The sequence below is a fragment of the Microtus ochrogaster genome, unplaced genomic scaffold, assembly GCF_000317375.1.
Source record: "Microtus ochrogaster isolate Prairie Vole_2 unplaced genomic scaffold, MicOch1.0 UNK4, whole genome shotgun sequence".
Classification (NCBI taxonomy): Eukaryota; Metazoa; Chordata; class Mammalia; order Rodentia; family Cricetidae; genus Microtus; species Microtus ochrogaster.
In genome coordinates, this window is record NW_004949102.1 from 4,763,899 (window position 1) to 4,790,029 (window position 26,131).

The following is a 26,131-nucleotide window of genomic DNA, read 5'->3' on the forward strand; positions in this document are numbered from 1 at the left end:
AGATTATTAGAGATGGGCTAGTCCAGGTGCGAGAGTTAGCCTAAAAGAGGCTAGATAGAAATGGGCCAAGCAGTAATTAAAAGAATACAGTGTCCGTGTAATTATTTCGGGTAAAGCTAGCCGGGTGGCGGGAAGCAGCCTGCCGTTCTTATTACTACACATGGCTGCAAGGTTTGGGTGTGAACCCCAGAATTCATGTATTAAATTTACTTCCTAAAGTCCTATGTAGATGTTATTTTGAGGGGCCTTTGGGATTAGCATCAGGGTGGAACTCCTATGACTCTGTTGATGGGTTTATAAGAAGAGGAGACCCCAAAGAATACACACTCTCTTTCTCACTAAGTGACATCCTCCACTCTGCTGCAGTATAACAGGAAGGCCCTCACCGGTAGCCAGCAGCTCCTCCTTAGACTTGCAGCCTCTAGAAGCATGAGCTAAACCTCCAGTCTTTACAAATGCCTTGTCTTGGTATTCAGTTACAACTAACAGAAAATAGTCTAAGACACAGCCTACTGTATGTCCGACACAGCTATACGGCCACACCCACAATCCTCTCCGGGATACTGAAGATTCGTGTGGCCTTCTGACCAGCAGGAGACTTAGACTGGCCATACCTAGCCACACTATCACCCTCTCCTCTTTGCTACTGTTTCCATATACTCACAGGGCTTACTATATTCTCATATCCCATTCACAAAGCAAAAAATCAAACTTTCTTGCTCTTCAAATCCTTCATATCAGCAGTTTTCAACCTGTGGGTCATTATCCTTTTGGGGGTCTAACAGCTCCTTCATATGGGTCATCTAATACCATTGGAAAACACAGGCATTTACATGATGATTCATAATTGTAGCAAATTTATAGTGATGAGGTAACAACAAATATAAATTTATGGTTGAGGTCACCATAAGATGAGGAACTGTGTTAAAGGGTCACAGCATTAGGAAGGTTGAGAACCGCTGCTCCGAACCAATCTGAAACTCTTGTCCATTCTCATTCAAGGTTTGGCCCCTCAACCAAGACTCAAGTCAGACATGTTGGCTCTGTCACTTACTACATGTGCCACTTTGAGCATGCACTTTGGACACTTGAACAGCGTGTGTCTCACTTGTGCCAACAACAAAGTGACATCTCAGCAAGTTGTTAAGAACAAAATGGATTAAAATATATAAAGCATACAGAACTATGTTTGAGATCTAATAAGTACTGTGTTGAGTGTCACAATATTATTGCTTCTGATCTGCGGTGAAGACTGGGGATGGGGCCATCTTCTCCTAGAATTGTAGCAGTACCAACACTCCAAGCCACTTAGTAGAATTAGAATTAGCTTTCTCTTCACATTTTTTCTTTTCAATACAATGCTGATTAAATGAATACCAACTCTACCCTTTCGATGTATGGTGAATGTTTTATTTCAATTAGGCTGTCCAATCCAACTAAAATACCTCCAGGGGCCTTATCCTGCCTCCCATGGTATAGGATCCCATGAAGCAAGATGCTCTGATCTCAGGAAGCAGCTGGACTTCATAAAACTGCTCCTCTGGTCATCTGCAGTAAGAAGAGCAACGTGCCGAGGCCAGCTACACCTGCTCCATCCTTCAAAGAATTTAAGAATTTCCAACAGCAGCAAAACACAGCCAAATCAATATCCCACTTAACAACTTGAGACAACTCACAGAAAACCACAAAACAAACCCAAAATAGTCACGACATAGCCATCTGCAACAGCATAAAAACAACTGCTACCGCCTAGACTCAGCCACTATTACTGGGAAGAGAGTGAAGATGCTAATGTTTTTGCGGGAAGGTAAAGGTAGCAGTAAATGTATCCCACAAGAGCTGTGTTCTGTTCTGAGCACAAATGGTATCAACACTTAGTGGGATAATTTTATTTAAATAAAATGGATTTTTCTGTTGGTATTTTTTTTTTAAGCTCTGCATATGTTTTTGGTTCCTGAACCAGACCCTCTGGCACAAGCGTCTCTCCTCTAAGCATACTCAGAATATCCACGCAACCAGGCCATTAGGGCAAGATCCGATGAGATATGGCTCCAGCTTCGCGAGGACATTACTCAGAGTCCCCAAAAGCATGTTTGGCTCCACAACTCCAACTTTACAGCTCCAAGTTTTCAAAAGCCTTTTTAAGAAAGAGCTATTTAATACCACCAGCCATTTAAAATCGACCCGTGTCCATCTGAGCTTAAGGTAGTCGAACTTCATGTAAGGAAAGGTAACTCCTATATCTCAACAGTTCTGATCTACCTCAATACAAAGACCTTTCCCCTCCACTCAGCTCCAATGACGTGTTTTAAATGTCAGCTTTTCAGACAATGATAAATCCACAGTTTCAGCTCAGTAGTTACAGTGAAGCTAGTTATATGTGAGAGGCATGATCCTCAAGAATGCCCCAGGCAGAGAGCTTTTAAATCTCAGATTCATTTAGCTATGTAAATGGAGCCAGATCTGTGTTTCTTTAAAACCACAAACTATTGCTCATTTTTGTCAGCATACCTTCATTCTAACAGTCACAGACTGAGGGTAAGAGTATTAACTCACTGCCCAATTGCTTGTTCTCAAATAATGATAAAGGCTCACACTTAATAGAGAGTTTGTTATGGTTTGCTCAGGGTCTTAAGCTATTTATGAATAATATTCCATTCAGCATTCAAGCAAGACCATATTTTATGTACGGAAAAACTCAGGGATGAGTCTGAGATCACGCAACTCTCTGGTGGAGGCACCAGGACTATGAATTGTTAGCTCTGAAAGAAAGGTTGACACACATTTGAAGGGAGTCTCAGTGAAGAACCATGTAGATTAGGTTGGCCTGTGGGCAACCCTGTGCATGGTTTTCTTAGTTGTGTTGAGAAGACCTGCCCACTGGGGATGGTACTGTTTCCTTATCAAGGCATTCTGAATTAAGTATAAGGTGAGCTGGTGGGGGAGAATTGTCTGTATTCTGTCAATCATGTTTTAAATAAATACTGATTGGCCAGGCAGGAAGTATAGGTGGGAAAACCAGACAGGAAGTAGAAATGATGTAATGAGAACAGGAGAATTCTGGGAAGGAGGAAGCTGATTCCTCCCACTCCTGCCCAGACCACTGAAGCAGCAGGATGTGATCTGCTCCACTGAAAAAGGTACTGAGCCACATGGCTAACATAGATCAGAAAAATGGGTTAATCAAGATGTGAGAGTTAGCAAGTGAGAGGCTAGAGCTAATGGGCCAATCAGCTTATAATTTATGGAAACCTATGTGTAATTTTCTTTGGGGCTAAGCAGTTGTGGGGGAAAAGGGTGGGACAGAAACCCCAACAAACAAGCCAGCCCTTCATGTTACAGTAAGCCAAGCACAAGAGTACTTGTATTCATTTCTGCTCTTGACAGGGAACTTGCATTGGCTGCTTCAAACTTCTGACACCTTGACTACCCAATAGCGATGAGCTGAATCAACCCTTTCTCCCGTAAGTTGCATTTGTCAAGCTATTTTGTCAAAGCAACTGGAAAGGAAACTAAAACACCAGCTAAACCCAGGATTTCCTTGTTTCCAAGCCTCGGTTCTTGACTTAGCAGTCTATATAACTGCCTATGCTGTAGCAAGAATAATAAAAACCCAGAGACAGATATCACAGTTCAACCTGAAGATGGGAACAGCAAAGCAGCCAACCACTCGAGAGATCTTTTACGTCTACCAAATCTTCAGACTGAAGGCACGAGATCCTGTCTCCACGAATCCTCAAACTTCACACTCCAGTGGGTTTCTTTCTCTTCCCTTTTATATTCCTCTCTCTGCCCAGCCATATCACTCCTGTCTCCAACTCCCTAATGCTGGGATTAAAGGCATAGGATCCTAAGTGCTAGGATCACCTTTGTGTGAGTTCTGTTTCTCTTTTAGAGTAATTCAGTCTTGTGTAGCCCAGGGTGGCCTTGAACTCACATAGATCTGCCTGCCTCTGTCTCCAGAGTCCTGGCATTAAAGGTGTGTGCTACCACTCCCTGGTCTATTTGGCTGACTAGTATGGCTGTTTTGCTCCCTGATCTTCAGGCAAGCTTTATTTATTAAAAACACAAATAACACACCACTATACTACCCTGCACAGGTGTTGGAATGCTGCATTCCCTACTTTTCAACCCGCAATTCAAAACCAAATATGATTTTGTTTTATTTACCTCCTTGAATTATAAGTTTTCTTTCCCTTTCAAAATAGCCATTTGCCTTGCTTCATTAAAAACAAATCTCACCGGGCGGTGGTGGCGCACGCTTTTAATCCCAGCACTCGGGAGGCAGAGGCAGGTGGATCTCTGTGAGTTCGAGGCCAGCCTGGTCTACCAAGGGAGTTCCAGGACAGGCTCCAGAGCTACAGAGAAACCCTGTCTCGAAAAACTAAAAAAAAACAAAAAAAATCTCTAGTCCCTCTGAAATGCCTACCACCTGGAAGTCCCTCCATCATAGAACACCTTTTCTATATGCAACAATATAATTAAGGTACAGTATCATTAAGGTCTGTAAGTTAATATGAATGCGCATGTCCCTTTGTTTTGTGAGATAGTGTTTTACACTATACTTCACATTAGCCTAGAAATGACTACATAAGTCAAAATGGACTTGATTTTTGGAACACAAAGTGCTGTAAATGGAAATCAATTGAATGGAACAAAATATTTTGCCATAAAATCCAGTTTGATTTAATATTTGTTTCTTAATAAACAATACTGGAATAATATCAAGTATCTTAAAACTTCAACTTACCATGGTTAATTTTTATTATATTTTTTACATTCTTACTTAGTTTTTATTCATAATCATAAACTTAACTCTGCAATCCAGCTAGACTTGAAGGGGAATGAGGAAAATATGGAACCCAAAGAACTTCAGTGAGAGCAGAGATTACAGGGTACTGCGAGCAGATGGGGCTGGGGTGCTTTCCTGAGCTACAGAAGGAATGGTCTGGTGGGTAAGAAGCCCTCAAGTCAAAAGAATTAGAGTTGTCCACAGTCGAAAATGGTGATCTTCTTGCTGGTCTTGCCATTCCTGGACCCAAAACACTCCATGGCCTCCACAATGTTCATGCCTTCTTTCACCTTCCCAAAGACCACGTGTTTGCCATCCAGCCACTCAGTCTTGGTGGTGCAGATAAAAAACTGGGAACTGTTTGTGTTTGGTCCAGCATTTCCCATGGACAAGATGCCAGGACCTGTATACTTCAGGATAAAGTTCTCATCCTCAAATTTTTCTCCATAGATGGATCTGCCGCCAGTGCCATTATGGCGTGTGAAGCCACCACCCTGGCACATGAATCCTGGAATAATCCTGTGAAAGGAAGAACCCCTACATCCAAATCCTTTCTCTCCAGTGCTCAGAGCATGAAAGTTTTCTGCTGTCTTTGGAACTTTGTCTGCAAAGAGCTCGAAGGAGACACGGCCCAAGGGCTCGCCATCGGCTGCCATATCGAAGAACACGGTGGGGCTGACTGACCATGGCTGCAGCAAGCAGCAAAAGGGGACAGCGGCATCTGCAAAGCCTTTATTATGTTATAATTGGATTGCCTTCCTTTCATTTCCATGCCCTTCTCACCCTTGCAAAGCACTGTTTTAGCAATAGTTTATTTTTATGCAATTAAAATGTAGAAATACTGTAAATCTACGTGAATGTACATATGCCATTGTTAAAATGTGCACAGCTCAACTCTCTATATATGAATCTAATTAGATACTTAAATATTAATTTAATCAGGAAGCAAGTTTGGGAATTCTTTTAAATGATTACATGAATAAAATCTAACTCGTAGGGTGGCATGAAGTGACCGATTGTAAAAACAGGTCAAGGGTACCACAAAATGTACAAAATAAAGGTGTTTTTTTTTCCAGTGTGGGGTCAAAGACTCAAGCAGCATGGGTAAAGATCTCCATCTTTCTGCTCTCTTACAGACACTGACGAAAATGCCAGGGCCACTCCACATAGCTAAGGCAGCATTGAAAAACACCAGGAAAGATCGAGACATAGAAAAGACAACAGGGACATACATGTATATGAAATGGCCTTGTTTAAGGGGGCTAGGAACGACGTGGGAGTCCCCTCTGTGTGTTGCTTGTATAGGTTAATGAATAAAGAAACTGCCTTGGCCTAATAGGATAGAACTTAGGTAGGCGGAGAAGACAGAACTGAATTCTGGGAGGAAGAATGTAGAGTCAGGAGATGCCATGGACCCGCCATCAGAGATAGACATGCTTAGACTTTGCTGGTAGGTCATGACCTTGTGGTGATATACGAATTACTAGAAATGGGTTAAATTAATATGTAAGAGTTAGCCAATAAGAAGTTAGAGCTAATGGGCCAAGAGTGATTTAATTAATACAATTTCTGTGTGTTTATTTTGGGGCTACTCTAGCCAGGCAGCTGGGAACAAGTGGCCCTCTTACATAGGAAGACTGCCCAGCTCAGCCACTGGGATAGCCTGCTCTTCCATAGAGAGCTCCTTTCCAAACCTTCAACAGAGGAGAGAAATGAGCCTACAAAAGTCCCTAGGTTTGTATCTCTTCAGGGTGTTGACCAATACTTTTAGCTTGTTATTGTTTCTAAGAGAAACAACTTCAAATGTGTCAGAAGGGCACAGACACCAACTTGGAGGGATTTCCAGTGGTCACAGTTAAGACAATGTAAATAATAACAAGGAGAAAAGGGGATGAATCCTAACCCAAGGGCTAAAATAAAAGCAAGGACTTATAACAACTAAGCAAATGAACCTTCCTTATAGTAGATCTCCAAGTATACATGTGGAATGAAGGAGGGATGGAAGTAGAGACTCGGTTTGTCAAATGGCACAAAATACCATCTTCTAGACAAGAAACTCTGTTAAAGCCTTAAATTTATAGATGAAAGTTTGATGAGAGACAAGATAATGTCAGAGTCCCCAAAGTATCTCTCTACAAGCTTCATAATAATCATAGGAGAGAAAAGAGTAAATATCAGAAATCTCCTTAACAAGTGACTGGGGTTAACACCAAGAGTAATGGAATAAATTTAACCATGGGCCTGTCAGCATGATGCATGGATTTTCATTTTTGTGGTATTTTTTGCCAAAAACACTATATAACCTGAATTGAACTATGAGCAAAGATCAGAGCACAAACTGAGTGCTGTTCTTTATGAGAATTGATCAATTCTCTTCAAACATGCCAAAGTCAATGAAACCAAAAGAGTAAAATACAAACCAAGAACCAGCCTCTGTTCAAAGATTCCAGGACATTTTATTAAAACACGATGTGGAAACCCGGATTGGATTCAGACTGGACAGGGAGCAGTGGAACGGTTGATGAAGTCCTATGACTTAATAGTACTATCTTCATATCAACTTCCTAATTTTAATCGTTGTGTTACTTTGTGTTAAGGTATAAACTGTTGCGACCTGGAAGAAGGACTTGCAGATACAATTCATATTTTTAAAACTTTTTAAGTGTGTAGCTGTGCTTAAATGAAAAGTTTTAAAGTATAAAACTATTGCTATACCCTAGAAAATTCAGAATTAATTTTAGTAGCTAAATATACCCTTTCTCCTTAGAAATTAGAAAAATATCAGTTATCACAACTGTCCATTCACCTTCATATAACTATAGTTCTTAAGTATCTCCTTTTCTCATCTATTAGAAAAAAATGCCAGTTTTTATTTTTATAAACATACATATAATGCAATAATAAGGTTATTTAATTTTACTGTCCAAACAATTCTAAATTTAAAATAAGGAAATGTAGAAAACACAGAAAGTACAGAGGGAACCTGAATCCTTGCCACTGTCCGAAGTCCTTCATCATTAAATGTTCATGATAACGGCCAGCAGGGCAGCAGGCAGCCTGTCAGGCTCATAAATGCTCACGTATCTGTCTTGGTTAGTTTCTATTGCTACAAAGAAACACCATGACCAAAAAGCAAGTTGGGGAGTAAAGTTCATTGGGCATACACTTTAGCATTGCTGTTCATCACTGAAGAAAGTTAGGACAGGAGCTCAACAGGGCAGGATTCAGGAGGCAGGAGCTGAGCAAGCAGCACCCATGCTGCTTACTGGCTTGCTTCCCCTGACTTGCTCAGCCTGCTTTCTTATAGAACCCAGGACCTGCAGCCCAGGGATGGCACCACCTACCATGTGCTCCCGCTCCACCATTGATTATTAAGTGAGAAAATGTCTTACAGCTGGATTTCACAGAGGCATTTCCTGGTGACTCTAGTTTCTGTCAAGTTGACACGCAAAACCATCCAGTATAACTGGCCCCTTGTCCACTTGACACACAAATACATCACTATCAAGCCACAAAACTTTCTTTCCTTCTTATTCATCCCCAAGATCCTAAACAACTTTAAAAGCCCCACGGCCTTTATAAATTCAAACACATTAAAATTTCACTTCCTTTCAAATAACCAGTCTCGTTAAAAATCCAAAGTCATTTAAAATTCAAGTTTCTCAAATGTGGGCTCCAGTAAAATACTTTCTTACTTCAAGAGAGAAAAATCAGGACACAGTCACAATCAAATCAAGGCAAACCAAAATTCCAACCATTCAATGCCTGGGAGCCACTCACGGTCTTCAGGACTCCTCCAAAGGGCTGGGGTCACTTCTCTGACTTTGTCCCCTGCAGCACACACCGCTTGTGTTGTGGGCATCGCCGGCTCCGCTCTACTGTCGCTGCTGTTCTCGGTGGTCTTCCCATGGTGCGAGCATCTCCAAAATGGGGAATCCCTTGCTGCAGCTGGGCTGCACTTTCACCAATAGCCTCTCATAGGCTCTCTTCGCAGTGCCAAGCTTCAACTTCTTCTCATGACCCCTTCAGCCCTAGGCCTTCAACTGCCATTGAGGCCGCACCTTCACCAATGACCTCTCACAGCACCAAGCCTCAGATGTTCTCCATGACCCCTTCATGCCTTCAGAACCAGTACCGCCTGGGTGGTGACTCTTACTCATTACCAAGTCCGACTGCCAGTACGAGCTACAACCTTGGATGCCTCTTGAACATGGGTTCTCTGTGCTCTCAGGAAGCACTTCCCAGATTTCACCAGTGATGCTGGTCTCTTCTTAACCACTGCTAATTTCGTAGCTCCAGATAACCAGCATCAATTGTCCTGGTAGCATAAAGGTTTCACTTCAGCTGTTCTGATATCCTGTTAATGACAGTTGATTCTTCAGCCCCAGCTAACCAGAATCACAGCATTTTAATTCAAAATAACAAATGGCCCAGATAGAGTTTTTAAACTTCTCTCTGAAACTTTGCAAGCCAGGCCTCTATCCTTTGCACTTTTCTCAATATTCTTATCTTCCAAGTTCCCACAGAACATCCCACTGGGGTCTCAACACTCAATGACTTTTCTAGCCCAAAGTTCCAAAGTCCTTTCACAATCCTTCCAAAAATGTGACCAGGTCTGTCACAGCAATACCCCACTCCTGGTATCAATTTCTGTCTTAGTTAGGGTTTCTGTTGCTTCAATGAAACACCATACCAAAAAGCAAATGGGGGAGAAAAGGGTTTATTGGGCTTACACTTCACCAGATCCTGAAGGCAGGAGCTGATGCAGGGGCCATGGGGGAGTTCTGCTTACTGACTTGCTTCCCCTGGCTTGCTCAGCCTGCTATCTTATAAACCCAGCAGCCCAGGGATGGCATCACTTACCATGGGCTGAGAGCTCCCATATTGATCACTAAATGAGAGAATGCCTTACAGCTAGATCTCAAGGGTATTTTCTCAGCTGACCTTCCTCGGATGACTCTGGCTGTGTCAAGTTGACACACAAACCACCCAGTATAATATTACCGCTCTTATACTTCATAAGGTCTCTCTTCTTCAGGACTTGAAATATAATTTATATTCCCATCCTGCTGACCCCACTAGTCTAGAAAACCCTTTCTGAAATGTGATTGTGATCCCTAGCTACTCAACCCACGAGTTCTTTCTTAGACATAGCTCTCCTCACGTATTGCATCCTGTAACCAGTGAGGTGGGCATCTGCTTTTATCAAAAATGAGTCAACAACTCGTGGATACTCCTTTCCACCATCCCATCCTTGTTGTGTTATTTTGAGACTAATCCAAGTCCTCATGCCATGCGTTCATAACTATTTCCTTACCTATATCTAAAGATAACATTATTATGATGCCTCTATCATTTCAATGTAAAAGGTATTACCTACTATCAAATATTCCCCCATTTGTTTAATTTTATAAAGAGGTGATACTTTAACCAAATAAATCCACAGATGTCACTCCACTGATACCGTCTTTAGTAAATGCCTAGCACCCAGCAAAATCCTAACCAAGTTAAGCTAAGATAGTTGCCCCCAAGTGGTCCTCTGACCACTCAGATGCCCTCGTTTTCATGTGACAGTCGCAGAGGAAATCTCTTGCTTGTCAAATAAAGTCTCTGGACCTTGAGTTCCACATCTTGGTAAGTACATGACTACCAAGTGTCCTTACACCTTTACATTTCTGAGATTACAGCATCTTGAATAAGTCAGCAATCTTTGGGAACATCTTTTACAGTAAACCATACACAACTTGGAACTAGGATGTCTACCTGTAGTATAACATTTGACTAAAGTTTTCTTCGAACCAGAATTCTTCCAGTAGTTGCACATCTCTCCTGCCTCCCAGACTGTGACCCTGTAACAGACGAGGGTCACTGTTCACTTCTCATCATTCTCGGTCTGTGACACCTTCAAGACTCTAGATAAATCTCATGGCATTAGAATGAAGTACATGACCTGGTGGCCTTATAATCTTAAAGCACTCATCCATTGAATGAATCTCCTGGATTGCCCAGATACAACTGGAGGTAAACTCTGACAAACAAATATAAGAAGTGGCTTACTTGTTAGTATGGAGGAGGAAATAGCAGAGCACGGTGATGTCATCTCAAATTAACCCTTTAAAGTGCTTTACAAGTTCTCAGAGAGGTTTTCAAACAATTTCAATAATCCCCTGACTTTGATTTTCTTGAGGAGGAGAAAGAATGAGACAGAGAGGCAAAGATGTAAGGGGACAGATGGCATTTCCGGCCAAAATGTTGCAAGTTCAGAACGTATAGCTTCCATAGATCTACATCCTTGTATATTGATGATGGGTTCTGTTTAAGTCCTTGTTTCCAGATTCTCGCAGGCATAAATGGAGGCTTTGGTAGAGCCCGCGGTGGTGCAGTGTGGAGAAGAAAGATGTGTATGCATGGGACTGTGCTCTGCTCATAGTCCACTCCAAAAGTGGCATTCCCTTCCTTCTGTTATGGGAAAACAGTGCAGGAATAACAGTGTTAAAATTAGTTACCATCAGTGTGTTCAAGACCGGCTAAGGCCATCTGTTGGTTATTTAATCAAGTAGAAGACAGTAGAAGAATCTAGCATTTGTGCTAATGAAATGGTTTATTATGTTATCCCACCACTTTTTGCAAAGCTGTGTGGGCCTTCCTATCATAAAATGGGGTTTTTGCTTCCTGACACAAGGCTTAAGAAGGATGTTGGTCAATTAATATGTTAAACATGTACGACTTTTCTTTTTAAAATTAAAAGATTCTGCTTCTGGGAATATGGGATGGTCAAACTTTCCCCATTCCTTTCAAAAGAACTGTGAAAAATGCAGACATTATTTATGGAATGAACACAGGGGACCTCTAAAAGGTGAAGAGGCAAAGCAGACTTCTGCAGAGGATTTTGAAGTCACATTCTGTTACAAGATTCTCCTTGCAGTATCTGCCCTCCATGGTAGTTTGATGCTTCTTAGTTGTGCCCAGATAATAGACTTGGGAAATTGTTTCATGTCAGATAGCTCGGTAGGAAGGTTATTCACCCTCACAAATCCCATTTTTTGCCTCTCCTCTACTGTCTTGAACAAAATCAAAACAACTTCAAAAGTACCCAAGTGGTAGTGTTGACATCATCCAAATTAGCTATGAACCCCCTATGTGGCTTGATCACTGCTCTATTCTGGGGTGAGAGCTTTTGAAAACAGTCTCGGAACAAGGAAAGTCCTTGCTTCTTCACGAAAATTTAGATGTTTGCAATATATGGAAAATATGTTAAAGATTCATTACACAATTGACATTCCTACATGCAAGGAAAGGTTAATGTTGATCTAACTCTCTCTCTCTGTGTGTGTGTGTGTGTGTGTGTGTGTGTGTGTGTGTGTGTGTGTGTGTGTGTGTTGAGAGAGAGAGAGAGAGAGAGAGAGAGAGAGAGAGAAAGAGAGAGAGAGAGATAAGCCATTATACATAAGTGGTTTTATTCCATAGATTAACAGAAATAAAACTTGTGGAAATCCTATTTAAAATATCGTAGGCTTTCTGCTATTTTGTTCTTAATCTTCATCTTTTTAGAAAGACTATTATGGACACAGAGCAGACCTTGGTTGTGCCCCAGTAGGATTTCTTGTAGTTCTCTGTAATTATAGGAAATAAGGAGGCTCCTGGCTGGTGTGGAGGTGGCATGGCCAGGGCATGCAGCTTAGCAGTGTGAGTTGGTGGAGAGGTAGGGAGACTGAACAAAGGGGAGGAAACACAGAGAGGAAGTGAGCAGAACACGCTTTCCACAGACCGGAGCTGACAGAGAGGCAACTTTGAAGCATTGGTCCTTCTGCAAGGATGTCGTAGAAAGGCTATTAGGCCTCACTGTCCTCCTTTCTAAGGAACAGTGGGCAGTGTGGCTTCCAAGAAGGAAGAATGAATTCAAAAGTCCCAAGTAACCTGCTGCCTCTGCAGTCCTGTCCATATTCTTAATGTGTGCTTTGTGAATCCCGGAAACTCTCATAAGCCCGGCCTGTTCCTGTCGATGCCTGTTCCTCCATGAACCTCACACTGCTTCTCCCTGTGAGTAAAGAGAACCTGTTTCTTCTAGCCATATCTGTCCTTACAGGGCTCTTTCTTTCTTTCTTTTTTCTTTTGGTTTCTAAAGACAGGGTTTCTCTGTAGTTTTGGAGTCTGTCCTAGAACTAGCTTTTGTAGACAGGCTGGTCTCAAACTCACAGGGATTCACCTGCTTCTGCCCCCCAAGTGCTGGGATTAAAGGCATGTGGTCTTGCTGTTTCTTATAAGCCAATGCTCACACTGTAGGACTTGATGAACTTAATTAGAAAATGTGGATTTGGGAGATCATCGTGGTACTTCCCAAGTCCTTGTGCAAATCTATCCCTCTTTGACTGAGCTCTGGTGAGCTATAGTTAGCACATAAGGACACCAGGACAATAAACATACAAATCAGTGATGTCTGTGATTTAAGCAGTGAGTTCCCTCTCAGATGTGACACATTATTATGCAGTGGGCCTTGGGGGACACACTCTGCTTCCTGACTGTTCCCCTGGGTAAAAGGTGTAGAGAGAAAGGAGATGAAGTTCTTCAGGAGGTTGGAGATCCAGGGGAAGTGGGAAACTGGGTCTTGGTGGCCATCACAGGCATCTGTAAGGAGTCTACCTTCATATTTCCCCACCATCATAGAAAACAATAGCATGTAAGTTAGTAACCGACCCGCCAAACAGAGCTAGGTCAGAAACAGGTCCAAAATTTCAAGTCTTGATATCTCTGTCTGGTGGTTTTTAAAGAATAACATCCCCAAAGGGAGTGGCACTATCAGGAAATGTGGCCTTGTTGGAATAGGTGTCGTTTTGTTGGAGGAAGTGTATCACTGTGGAGGCAGGCTTTGGGGTCTCCCTTCTCAAGCTTCCCTCAGTGGAATAGTCACTTGACTTCCTGTTGCCTACCTATGAAGATGTAAGGACTCTTAGTTCCAGCATCACCTCTGCCTGCTTGCCGCCATGCTCCCAGCCATGATGATAATGAACTGAACCTCTGAAGCTGTGAGCTGCCACCACAATTAAATGTTTTCCTTTATAAGAGTTGCTGTGGTCATGCTGTCTCTTCACAGCAATAGAAACCCTAACGAAGACACTCTCTATCTAGGAAGGCATTGAAATCAGCTGAACCATGAAAATCAGCAAGGACACTGTGGTTCCAGGTAAGCTGACTAATCTGCTAGAGTCAGTAAGACATTTGACTACTGTAAGAACGCTTCCTCTGCGCTGGGCCTGGTGGTGTGCACCATTCACCCCAGCGCTCGAAAGGGAGAGGTAGGCAGATTGCCATGAGTCTAAGACGAGCCTGGTCTACATATTGAGTTTCAGGTAAGACAAAAAAAAAAAAATGCTTCCTCCAACTGATTGTCAGGGATGTTCTGCAGTTTCTCCTACCAGGGATTCCTTTCAAAATAGAGCCACCATCACTTGAGTGCTTGGGTAAGCCATGGAAATTAGGACCATAAAAGAAAAAAAAGGTGACTGGAATGGACTCGCCCAGCTTCCCTTCCTCGGTTGCTATACCCCACTCCCAGCTCATTGACTTATTGATGGTCTTCACCTATTGATGAGAATTTGCCACAAGTGTATTAATAGTAGCATTATCAGGGACCGTTCTCAACTGCTGGAGCATGGAACGGAGTTGCAGGCAGGGTTTATCAGTTCAGTTCCAGCTGCCGCTCCTTAAGCTACCATTGTTGTCTCCACCCACTTCCATGTTTCTTTTATGTCTAGCTGGGTACAGCATGGTGTACTGGAGAGATCCTGGGGTCTGAGCATCCCCCAAGCTGAAACACAACTACACTTCTGTAGCGCGCACCATGGTGCTGTCATGTCGTGGGCACGGAGCCTGGGCGCCGTTTGCTGTTTCACGTCAAACTTGACAGAACTTGTGCACATGCGTGCGAGCTCCCCCCAGCGCGGGGAGTCTTTCGATCAGGCCATCCGATCTGGCCAATCATGTTTTAGCACGATCGTTCCATTCTGGCCTGAGCCATTGGGTTGATGACACGTCAGGGCTTTGTCTGGCACCGTATATATTCTTCTGCTCCCACGGGGACGGGGTCTTCTTGCCTCATTCAAACCTCAAGTGTAAGTGCTCCAATAAAGAGCGTACTGAGAAGAATCCTGTTGCAGCCGTCTCTTCTGCTGGCAGGAGCTGCGTGCTGCACACTTCCAGACAAGGAACGTGGAATGCCTAACGAAGGAGACCTTAGAAATGGCCTTGGAGCTTGAGACCTTTCCATCCAGACATGGTGGTGGTGGTATGCATTTGGATTTCCAGCACTTGGGAGGCTGAGGCAAAGGGATCATGAGTACACACCCAGTCTGGGTTATGAAGTGAGACCCTTTGCCCTTGGTTGCAGGTTCTTTGGTTGTGTGGTTCTTTCTTTGCCATTGGTTGTGGGACTTGAGACTTGGAAAGGAACAACTACTTAAAGGATGTAGCTACTGTAGTCTGCTGTGCTCTGCACTTAACAGCTGCTTCGTTTGTTTGTTTGTTTGTTTGTTTGTTTGTTTTTCGAGACAGGGTTTCTCTGTAGCTTTGGAGCCTGTCCTGGAACTAGCTCCTGTAGACCAGGCTGGCCTCGAACTCACAGAGATCCGCCTGCCTCTGCCTCCCGAGTGCTGGGATTAACCCCCAAGTGCTGGGATTAAAGGCGTGTGCCACCATTGCCCGGCTTCACAGCTGCTTCTTGTGACAGTCAGCTTTTATAACAGGGCAGGAGCCTAGGTTTCACGTGTGTTCATGTGTAGACCTCTGCTGGTGCGGGACAATTGTCTGTATTCTGTCAATCATGTTTTAAATAAACGCTGATTGGTCAGGCAGGAAGTATAGGTGGGTCAACCAGACAGGAAGTAGGAGTGGGGTGATGAGAACAGGAGTATTCTGGAAAGCCGGAAGCTCCCTCAGAAGTTCTGCCCAGATCACTGAAGAGGCAAGACGTGAGCTCCCCTGATGAGAAAGGTACCAAGCCGTGTGGCTAACATAGATAAGAATAATGGGTTAATATAAGTGATAAGAGCTAATAAGAAGCCTAAGCTAATGAGCCAATCAGTTTATAATCTTATGGAGACTTCTGTGTGATTTTCTTTGGGGCTTGCTGGCTGTGGAGAACTGGGCAGGATATAAACCCCAACAAGCAGGCCTCTTCATGTTACACTCTGCCTTTTGTACCTGTATTTCCACGAGTTCCTTGACACACGGGCAGGCTGTCTCAACACAATCTTTGCACATTTTAGTGACTTCTGATCAAATACTATCTTATTTCAACTTAAGGTTCTCAAGCCCAAGCATTCTGTAAATTTACCATTATTACATTATAAACATAATTGCTTATTTGGGATGAAAGTTGTATTTTCTGGCCTTTAAAATTTTTTAATTGAATGCTTCTAATTAGTATAGACAGCTGAGTAGCTTAAAATATTCAATATTATGCTAAAATTATGCTTTAAGTACACTGCATTTATCTAGTTTGGTTAATATTCCTAGTGGTTGTGCTATAGGCTTCAAGAGAACAGTAAGAGGCTAAGATCCCTGGAACTGAGGCTGATGAGAATGTGCCTACATTTCCACAGATTGGTCCAGATGGGGATAGACACATTTATCATCCACAGCCCGAGGTGATGGTTTAGTTTTTAGTAGGCATCTAACGGCATCTCCAATGGTTCCATTGATCTTCTGCTCACACTATCCTTAGACTATTCTTTACTTCTTAATAACAGTCCTTTTCTCCTTTCTCAGGAAGAATTGATTTTTCAGTTTAGCCCTTATGATTCACAGAAAAAAGAATATGAAGATTGTTGCCTTTAGAAGATGAAATATCATGAGGTGTATGTGGAATTAAAATGGATCCTTACTTTTAATATGATATTATTCCTGAAAAAAAATCAATATGGGTTAAAAAGTAAAACACTCCCCCTTACAGTAGCTGCAAATGCATCTAACAATTCTAAGTCATGGAGAAATAGATCTAAGTTAACTTTATTTAAATTGAAAAAGAATAATAATAAAGGTCTTTCCAAGAGAGGAAAAGAAACATGAAACCCTTGGGGGACGCTTGCTGCTGAATATACTCATGATGGCTTGGCAGCTTATCCCCATGCCGGAGGGACAGCAATGGATACATCATAACAAAATAACAAGGGTGGTGACAGTGGCAGCAGCTAACATCCAGGGCTTTCTCAACATATACCAAAACGTGGCTTCCTTAAAGAAGCTAAGTGATAAATACCACGCTTCTCCACTTGAGATGGGACTACATAGCCAACTGAAAACAGCCTAGGTTGGAAAGGCACTAAATAAACCTCCCTACCCTACCAAACACCTGGACTAGGCAACACAGGACATTGCAAAGGAACAGTTGTTTGTCTTTGCAGCTGACTGGAAACAGCAGCTTGCTATCACTGCCTGGGACCACCAGAGCATATTACGACACATACTGCTAGCTCAGAGACAGATCAAACTTCAAAGTTAGGTTGTATACCTTCGTAAGGCTGAAAACTTGTAATTTAAACCAAGGTCAATTCTGTTATCGTGGCTAAACGGTCCAAGGGACAGCCAAGAAGCTGGGACTAAAGGCGTCTAGAACTTGAGAGTACTGCAGAGTACATGAAGTGTCCAGAAGTCCAATACCACAAGCAAAACCCAAAATTCTTTTTTTTTTTTGACACAAGGTTTCTCTGTGGTTTTTGGAGCCTGTCCTGGAACTAGCTCTTGTAGACCAGGCTGGTCTCGAACTCACAGAGCCAAAATTCTTTTCTGCGCTTGTTTTATGCCACATAGTGTTTAGAGATTGATCCATGTTTTATGGGTGCTATTCCTGAGTTCTATTCCTTTCTACTGTCAAGTAGTATACCACAGTTGGCCATTCTCCTCTTGAATAATACCTGAGCTGTTTCCACTAGTTACCTAATATGGGTAAAGATGGTGTGAATATACTTGGTTAAGTCTTTAAGTTGACAAATGCTTTGATTTGTAATTACCTGGAAGTAATTTTTTTTTGTTTTTTGAGACAGGGTTTCTCTGTGATTTTGGAGCCTGTCCTGGAACTAGCTCTTGTAGACCACGCTGGTCTCGAACTCACAGAGATCCGCCTGCCTCTGCCTCCCGAGTACTGGGATTAAAGGCGTGCGCCACCACAGCCTGGCCCAGAAGTAAAAATTTTAAGACATCAGATATATTTACATTTAATTTTATAAGGAACTTCTAAAATGTTTCAAAATTATAACTATACTTTTGCAGAGAGCATGGCCAGTGGGCTACAAGGCGCTGGGCAATGAGGATGTCCACCCACGATTTGCCTTTTGAAGATACAGTTTGTAAAAAAAAAATAAATAAATAAAATAAAAAAAAACATTCCTTATAATATCATGCTATTCTAGAGGTTGTGGTGATCTCATGTGAACAGACATCCCAGCAAGTAGGAATGACTGACCAGGCAGGGACTGCTGAAGAGTTTCACCAAGGAATCTTCTCCAAGCTCAACCTGCATTCTCTATTAGGTCCTTCTACTGAGGCAGGCCTGGAGGATGCCACTGTTGGAGATCCCAGAAGGTACTTGAGAACATGGGCCAGATGCTAGGGATGACAGGAGGCATATGGAAACTCAACAACAGTGTCAGATACTCAAGGACAGCTGAAGCCAGAGCCACACGGTGGCCAGTCTCAAAGTCCCTGTCTCAATAGGTTTCAGCACAGATGTCTTGGGAACACAGCAGAGCATCATTAAGCGCCATCTCTGAAGTTCCAGGTTTCCTGTTACTCCATTGGGCATAGTTTTGTGCTTTGCTCTCAGTTCACAGTTTAGGACTGGTTCACTGGCATAGCAATGCCACCTGGGGATGTTTTCACTAGCATATCCAAGACTGCCTTAGGCTTGGCTCATATCAGACCTGCCTTGTGGCTGGCCCCTATCTTGCTAGCCTTACATTGTTCCAAGCCACACCAAAAAAAAAAAAAATGGTTTTCAAGTTACACAAAATGGCTTCACTCATGTTCCTAACTACTTTACATTTCCATTGACAACAAATGCAAACACTTCTGATTATGCCATATGTTCATCAATATTTGATATTTCTAGTTTGGGCTGTTTTTATTTTTATTTATGTGTAGCCATGTGTACAAGTTATGTGTGTGCGAGTGCCCACAGAGGCCAAAGATAACAGTCATCAGTTCCTCCAGAGCTCAAGTTACAGGCAGTTGTGAGCTGTCTGACATGAGGGCCAAAGTCCTCTGGAAGAGCAGTGTGCTGGCTAGTTTTATGTCATTCAGAGAGGAGGGACCCTCAACTGAGGAAATGCCTTCATAAAATCAAGCTGTAGGCAAGCCCATTGGGCATTTTCTTAATAGTGATTAATGAGGGAGAGCCCAGCCCATTGTGGGTGGTGTCATCCCTGGGCTGGTGGTCCTGTGTTCTGTAATAAAGCAAGCTGAGCAAGCCATGAGGATCAAGCAAGTAAGCAGCATCCCTCCATTGCCTTTGCATCAGCTCCCGCCTCCATGTCCTGCCCTGTCAGAGTTCCTGTTCTGACTTCCCTCCGTGATGGACTATCACCTGAATCTGTTAGCAGAATTAAGTCCTTCCTGATCTCTTTTGGTCAAGATATTTCATCACAGCAAAATTTACTCTAACTAAACCAAGAAATTCTCTCTTGTTGCTCTTAACTACTGAGGCATCTCTCCATCCCCAGATATTCTAGTCTTTATAGTTTTAATCAACCTGACTACTAAAACCCATCACAATAACTCCCTATGTGCTTTCCTCCCTCAGCACTGGAAGAGGAAAAACAATGTCTCCGGCTACCTTTGGAGCTAATGGCAACACTCACCAGCACCCACTGAGTACTAGATACTGTGTTGAGCACACAATGCCTTGACTAAGAACTGTTTTATTAATGTTATTTTACAAATGAAGCTACTGAGACTTAGGTAGTAACTTCATTGAGGTCATATAAGTCTGCGAGACCACGTGTCCTTGAAGGACTCCTTCGAAATCCCCAGTCTTAGTGTCTTGCTATACCATCTCCTGAGGCTTCTTCCTGTGATAGGTGGCTGGACAAGACAGTAGTAGTATTGGGCATTAATGGGGTTAGGGTTAGAGTTAGGGTTAGGTTAGAATTCTAAAACATGTGCTTCAGTCAGAAAAAAAAATCAGTTGTTTTAGGATGGATTTTCTCAAGTTACATAGCCCCCGTTCCTTATCTTGTTCTTTGATTTTTATGCCTCTGATATAGTGCTGATACAGCCAACTATGGGAGACAGTGGCATCCAAGAGGATGCTCATCCAATTACTTCTAGATGTTCCTGAGGCAATTAGTGAAGAGAAATAATTTCTGATATTCTACTGAATCGGGTGCACTGTCATTCTTTTAAAGAGTCAGAAAACACCTACATTGTAAAGTGTCATATTCATAGGTAATAGCAAAAGTGCATTCAGAAGATCAGTATGAGATCATCATGTTTGGTTTCTCATAACAGTGATACATTAATCATAGACCCTGGTGTAGCAGGCGAGTAAAACACTACCAAAGTTTTGATGTTATTTCATCTCAAACTTGGGTGTGAACATATCATCTTTGGACCCCTGCTAACACAACTACCCATAAGCCTGTGTGCAGCATCCATCATATTATTTGCCTAAAATATAATTTCTACACAGAGAAAATCATGAAAGCCATCATAGGTGTCAAATTTCTAACTGTTTATCCTTTTGGTTTGAACAATTGATGTTCAGGCACGGCATCAAAGTAAAACTACAAATTTAAGGTTCCTAGTCTGAGGAATCCTTGTAATTCAACTCAAAATGAGGAAGCTGCGCATTAAGCACTGACTTAAATTTTTTTCCCTCACTTATAAACAATGAAGCTGCTTAAAGAGGAAGCAAGCGCCACACTGAGTAAAAACTGAAATCTGACTTCATGTCCCTTAAAGAGGCCACCTGGAGTAACTGCGATTGTTTGGGGCTTCCAGTCTGGGGTTGCAGGGTTTGGGGTTGACTTTTGCTTGCGTTTGTTTCCTGCTGCTGCTATAACTAATTACCACAAAGCCAGTGGCTCAAAACAACACAAATTCTAATGGTACACTCAGGAAGTCTGAAGTTTCATTGGTGAAAATCAAGGTGTGAGCAAGCCTGTTCCTCCGGGAGTCTCCCAAGAGGCTTCCTTCCTTTCCCGTTTCCGCAGGCTCTTGTCACCAAAGAGGGCATTTCTCGAACCTCTGGCTCTGTTGTCACGTCTCCTATTCTGATTCTTCTGCCTCCTCTTTCACTTACAAGTAACCGTAAGCCTACACTGGGTCCACTTTGGTTATCCAGTATAGCCTCCCATTCTAAGAACCTTTTTGACTCTTAATGGAATTCTCTATACCTTGATCAGCCATCAGAGAAGCTTCCTCCTGCAGCAGATGGGGGAAGTTACAGAGATTCATAGCCAGACATTATCAGAGAAGAATAAACCTTGAAATACTCAGCCCTAATCAACATGTCTCCATCAAATCCTTAACCTTGGGGCACAGAGAACCCTATGGAAGAGGAGGTGGAAAGAGTGGACTTTGCATGTATATCATGGCTTGCAGTTTGGTGGTTTTTATGGGATGCCTGAGTGAGTAAATGAATGGGTCTCTGATGGAGGAAGGTCATTGGTTAAAAAATAAAGAAACTGCCTTGGCCCATTTTATTGGTTAGAACATAGGTGGGAGGAGTAAACAGAATAGAATGCTGGAAGGAAGAGGAAGTGAGCTCAGAGACGCCATGCTCCCCTCTCCTGGACAGACGCGATAGCTCTGCTCTCTGAGGCAGATGCACGCGATGAAGCAAGCCGCTAGGTCAGACATGCTGAATCTTACCCGGTAAGACCGGTGCTACACAGTTTATTAGAGATGGGTTGATCGGGATATCAAAATTAGCCAGTAAGGGCTAAAGCTAGTGGGCCAAGCAGTATTTAAATGAATACAGTTTGTGTGTTGTTATTTCTGGTGTAAAGCTAGCCGTGCGGGAGCCAGGCGGGATGAAAAGCAGACCCACAGCTCAGAATGGCGGCCAGACATGTGGACAACTGAATCCACTGAAAGCCTGAGAAAGCTTGGGAAAGAGTAAAGCATGTTTTCTTGGTAGCGACAATTTCTCGGGTCTACTCTGCTTGCTAGAGGCAAGCAAGCAGTCTCATCTAAAAGAGGTTTCCTGACTCAGCTTTAGCTGCAAAACCATACAGCTCATTAAGAGGTCCTGCTATGAAACACTTAAATGGTGTTGATAAAAGCTGACTGAATGCTTGTTTGTTTTCAGCCGTAGCAGGAAAACAGCTGAGTTGTTTTAAAATCCCGGCTTTGTGGGCTGTCCTGCCAGTGCAAACTAACTCTTTGAGGCAGAAAGGCCAGCTACAGAAAGAGGACTTGAGTTTTGTCTGTTGCAGCTTGCTTGCTGGCAGAGACCTTGAAACGCCATGGAGTTGTGGCAGTAAAAATGGCTACAGCCTGTACCTCAGCCATGAGGCTGGAAAGCTAAGGAATGGGCTGGATCCAGCCGTCAAAGCCATGGCTTTAGTCCTACTGATATTGCTTGGTAAATTAAAGACTCATGTGGTCAGAAAAAGAGAGATATACGGTAAAGAGAGATTCAAAGACAAAGAAAATTTCTAAATGGTTTACAGTGTGTTAAAAATATATGCAAGCTAAAACTTAAAAGTTCTTAAAAGTAAAAAAAGGAAGAAAGAGGGTAGTTGGGTATGGTAGGACACACCTTTAATCCCAACACTTGGGAGGCAGAGGGAGATTGACCTCTGTGACTTCAAGGTGTGGTAGCATACGCCTTTAATCCCAGTGCCTAGAAGGCAGAGACAAACGGATCTCTGTGAGTTCAAGGTGTAGTAGCATACACCTTTAATCCCACTGGCTGGGAAGCAGAGTTAGGTGGATCTCTGAGAGTTCAAGGACAGCCTGGTCCACAGAGTTATTCCAGGTCAAAGATATACAGAGAACCTGTCTCAAAAAGCAAAAAGTCAAAAGTAAAAATAAACAAAATAGAGTTAAAAATAAAGCTGTACAAAGATGGAAAATAAACAGAGAATTTTGAAACTGTATGCTATTATGCTTTCTTTGAATTGTTTGAATGCTGAGGAAGGAGCAACAGCTGCTAAAAGATATTTGTTTATAAATGCTGCTGAACTAATCCAACTTAGATATCTTGAAAATGCCTTGACTTTGAAATTTGGATCTAAGGACATGATGCTTTGGAAAGGAGTTTCTTATTTTGTTTTCACAGAGGGTGAGAATCTGTGGATTGCTTCTATCCCAATATGGTATGATAGACCACGCCCTCCTGAAGGGTTGCTGTGAACACCCTCAGAAAATTGCTTCGCTCAACTGCCAACTGAGATGAGACCATGAAAGACCTAATTAACAACGCCCCCATTCAGCAGGAAGCAGTTTGGAGAGAAATAACTGCGCCCGTATTCCCAAATATGGTTTATAAACATTCTTTAACATTTAAAAGGGGATATGATATAGATATGAATAATTTGCATTGGTATAGATTTTGCTTTATTGATAGAGATTTAAGGTCAATTTTGTTTATATGTATATGTATTTCTGATCTTTATTAAGGTATTGTGATTGTGTAGTTCACTTAAAAATGTAATGTATATATGTTGTTAATGGATAATCAATAATAGTCAAGCTTGTAGTCATGTTAGTTAAGATTTTCTAGATTACATAGATATATTTTAGATAGGCATTCTTCATATCTTTCAAAGATTATAGAATATGGCATTTGAAATGTTTTAATAATTTAGTGTTTTTCATGACAATGAGACACTGCTCCTGGCAGCACCAATCTACTTCAAAAGGAAGATGGGCATCAAAGAGGCTCCTTATCAAGTTTGATAGCCATTTGGGCAAGAAACTGCTCTTGCCTGGACTATTGCATAAACTGGACACAGAGAACTGGCAGAGAAAGGACTACTGAATTTGCCTAAAGGTGAGATGATCTTTCGGGGTTCCTGATTCTTGAAAGAGTCTGTGAGACATTCTGAAGGACACAGCAGATAGTGACTGAACTGACTTTGAAATTTCCTGCTTCATGGAAATGTCTCTGCATACTATGGGCCTGTAGACTGAAGATGGATGCCCCAAAGGTACAGAGAAACTTTGGGTGACTGTCCAGGCAGCAAGATGTCTCTGTCATTTCTAGAGTTTGGAAGTTGCTTATTTCTTATTTGGTTAGGTAATATTCTATCTTTCTGGAGTCTTTGATGGAGTTAAAGAATAGGTAGTTATAGTTTTCCTTAGTTATGATAAAGATAAGATAGATATAAATATTGTAATTTTTACTTGATAACTGTTTTGTTATATGTGATTTTGCTATGTTAAAGTTAAAGCCTTCCTTTTTTCTGTTTAAACAGAAAAAGGGGAAATGATGGAGGAAGGTCATTGGTTAAAAAATAAAGAAACTGCCTTGGCCCATTTTATTGGTTAGAACATAGGTGGGAGGAGTAAACAGAATAGAATGCTGGAAGGAAGAGGAAGTGAGCTCAGAGACGCCATGCTCCCCTCTCCTGGACAGACGCGATAGCTCTGCTCTCTGAGGCAGATGCACGCGATGAAGCAAGCCGCTAGGTCAGACATGCTGAATCTTTCCCACACTGTCTATTAGAGATGGGTTGATCGGGATATCAGAATTAGCCAGTAAGGGCTAAAGCTAGTGGGCCAAGCAGTATTTAAATGAATACAGTTTGTGTGTTGTTATTTCTGGTGTAAAGCTAGCTGTGCAGGAGCCGGGCGGGATGAAAAGCAGACCCGCAGCTCATACTACAGGTCTCCCTTTTTTGTTCCTTTTTTTTTAGTTCTTTTCCTTTTGTTTGTTTTGTCCAGTTCTGATGTGTTAATTTTTGTTTCAAACATCGTTATTGTGTTATACTGTATCATAATACACTATAGTATATTATATTATTAGAGAAAGAAGAACCTGAATGAGTGGGATCTGGTGCACAGTCCTCTGTTCCAGGATCACAGGTGAGAGGGATTAAATAGACATTGAGAACATCTTTGGGGAAGTGGTTCTGCTGACCCCTGAAGAACACCTTGCAGTTGGGAAGGGAGCCAGAGATGAGCCTCATTGGGCAGTCCCTGCGCCACGAGTATGCCAAGGCAAGGGATGCCTTACTTGTCATGGAAAGGAAAGGACAGAAGTTAGGGAAAAGGGAATGTGGAGAGGGAGATTAAGTCACTGTCAGAGCAAAGCCAGTTTTGGAGGAAAAAGGTTCAATATTACTGTTCCCCGGGGAAGGAACAAGCAAAATGCTACTAGACGCTTGCTCTGCATGTGGGGTCTGAAGGAGGATGGTGCTGATTCTAAATTTCTACTTGTCTAGAATGGAAAAGTCCCTCACATTTCAGAAAGTTTTGATTCTGTTTGTTGGATTAATTTTTGTCTATTAACTGTTAACATTTCAAATGTGGGCTTCTATTTATTTCTTTTCCTTTCATTTCGTCTTCCAAATAATCCTTTTTTAAACGTGTGTCTTCAAGCATGTTAGTTTATGGCATCTTGGAAATTAAAACAAAACAAAAATATTGTGGTTTCTCAGCTGATTGTTTTATTTGTTTTCAGGAAGCCCTGGGCTTCAGGAGAGAATGTGACTCCAAAAAGGAACATTTAGTGGAAGATCTAAGGAAAATTAAGAAGAGAAAATCAGCTATAAATACCTTCCATGCCAGTGATCCCTAAGCCAATTCACTATACTGCCTATCCAATAAGAACCATCATGGTCCCTTTTTCTTCATGCTCCATCCCACAGCTTTGGGAGGAGAAACCTACACACCTTCTTTCTGCAGCTCAAAGGAGACTCAATTTAAATGTGAGGTTGGAATTTTCATTATGTCAAAAAACAAGACATTTACTTGGTAATGTGCATGGTAGTTTAACATGAATAAAGAGCCTTTTTTCCATTATATAACAATAAGCAATAATTCATGGGATCGGCCCAGGTTTTCATACAAGGACAGGGAAGGAATAAGCCTCTACAGAGCCATTTAAAAAGAATAGTTGAATATTACAATAGAAATTACTTATGGTTTCATACCTCAAGCTATGATCACATGATGTAACTTGCAGAGATCAGGCAAGCCTTCTTAGAAAAGACACCAACATTATTTGAGACAGGCCTTCCCAACCTCAGGGCTGTTGGTGCACTGGACTAGATAGGTCTGCTCGGTGCGGGACTTTGGTTTCCTGTCCTGTAATTAAAGGATGTTCAACAGCATCCCTCACCTCCAACCCACCCCACTCCTACCTCATCACAATAATCAGTCCAAAAGATCTCTAGA

General features: G+C 42.2%; 1 protein-coding gene across 1 annotated transcript; it reads right to left on the reverse strand.

Moving 5' to 3' along the window:
• Positions 1–4,782: 4,782 nt before the first annotated feature.
• Positions 4,783–14,709, reverse strand: LOC101999294 (peptidyl-prolyl cis-trans isomerase A-like). The gene is made up of 3 exons (XM_013353222.1): positions 14,630–14,709; positions 12,371–12,503; positions 4,783–5,481 (listed from the first exon to the last, which is right to left on the reverse strand). Exons 1-3 carry the CDS (start codon positions 14,707–14,709, stop codon positions 4,981–4,983), a joined length of 714 nt encoding a protein of 237 aa, XP_013208676.1. The 3' UTR covers positions 4,783–4,980.
• Positions 14,710–26,131: the final 11,422 nt, after the last annotated feature.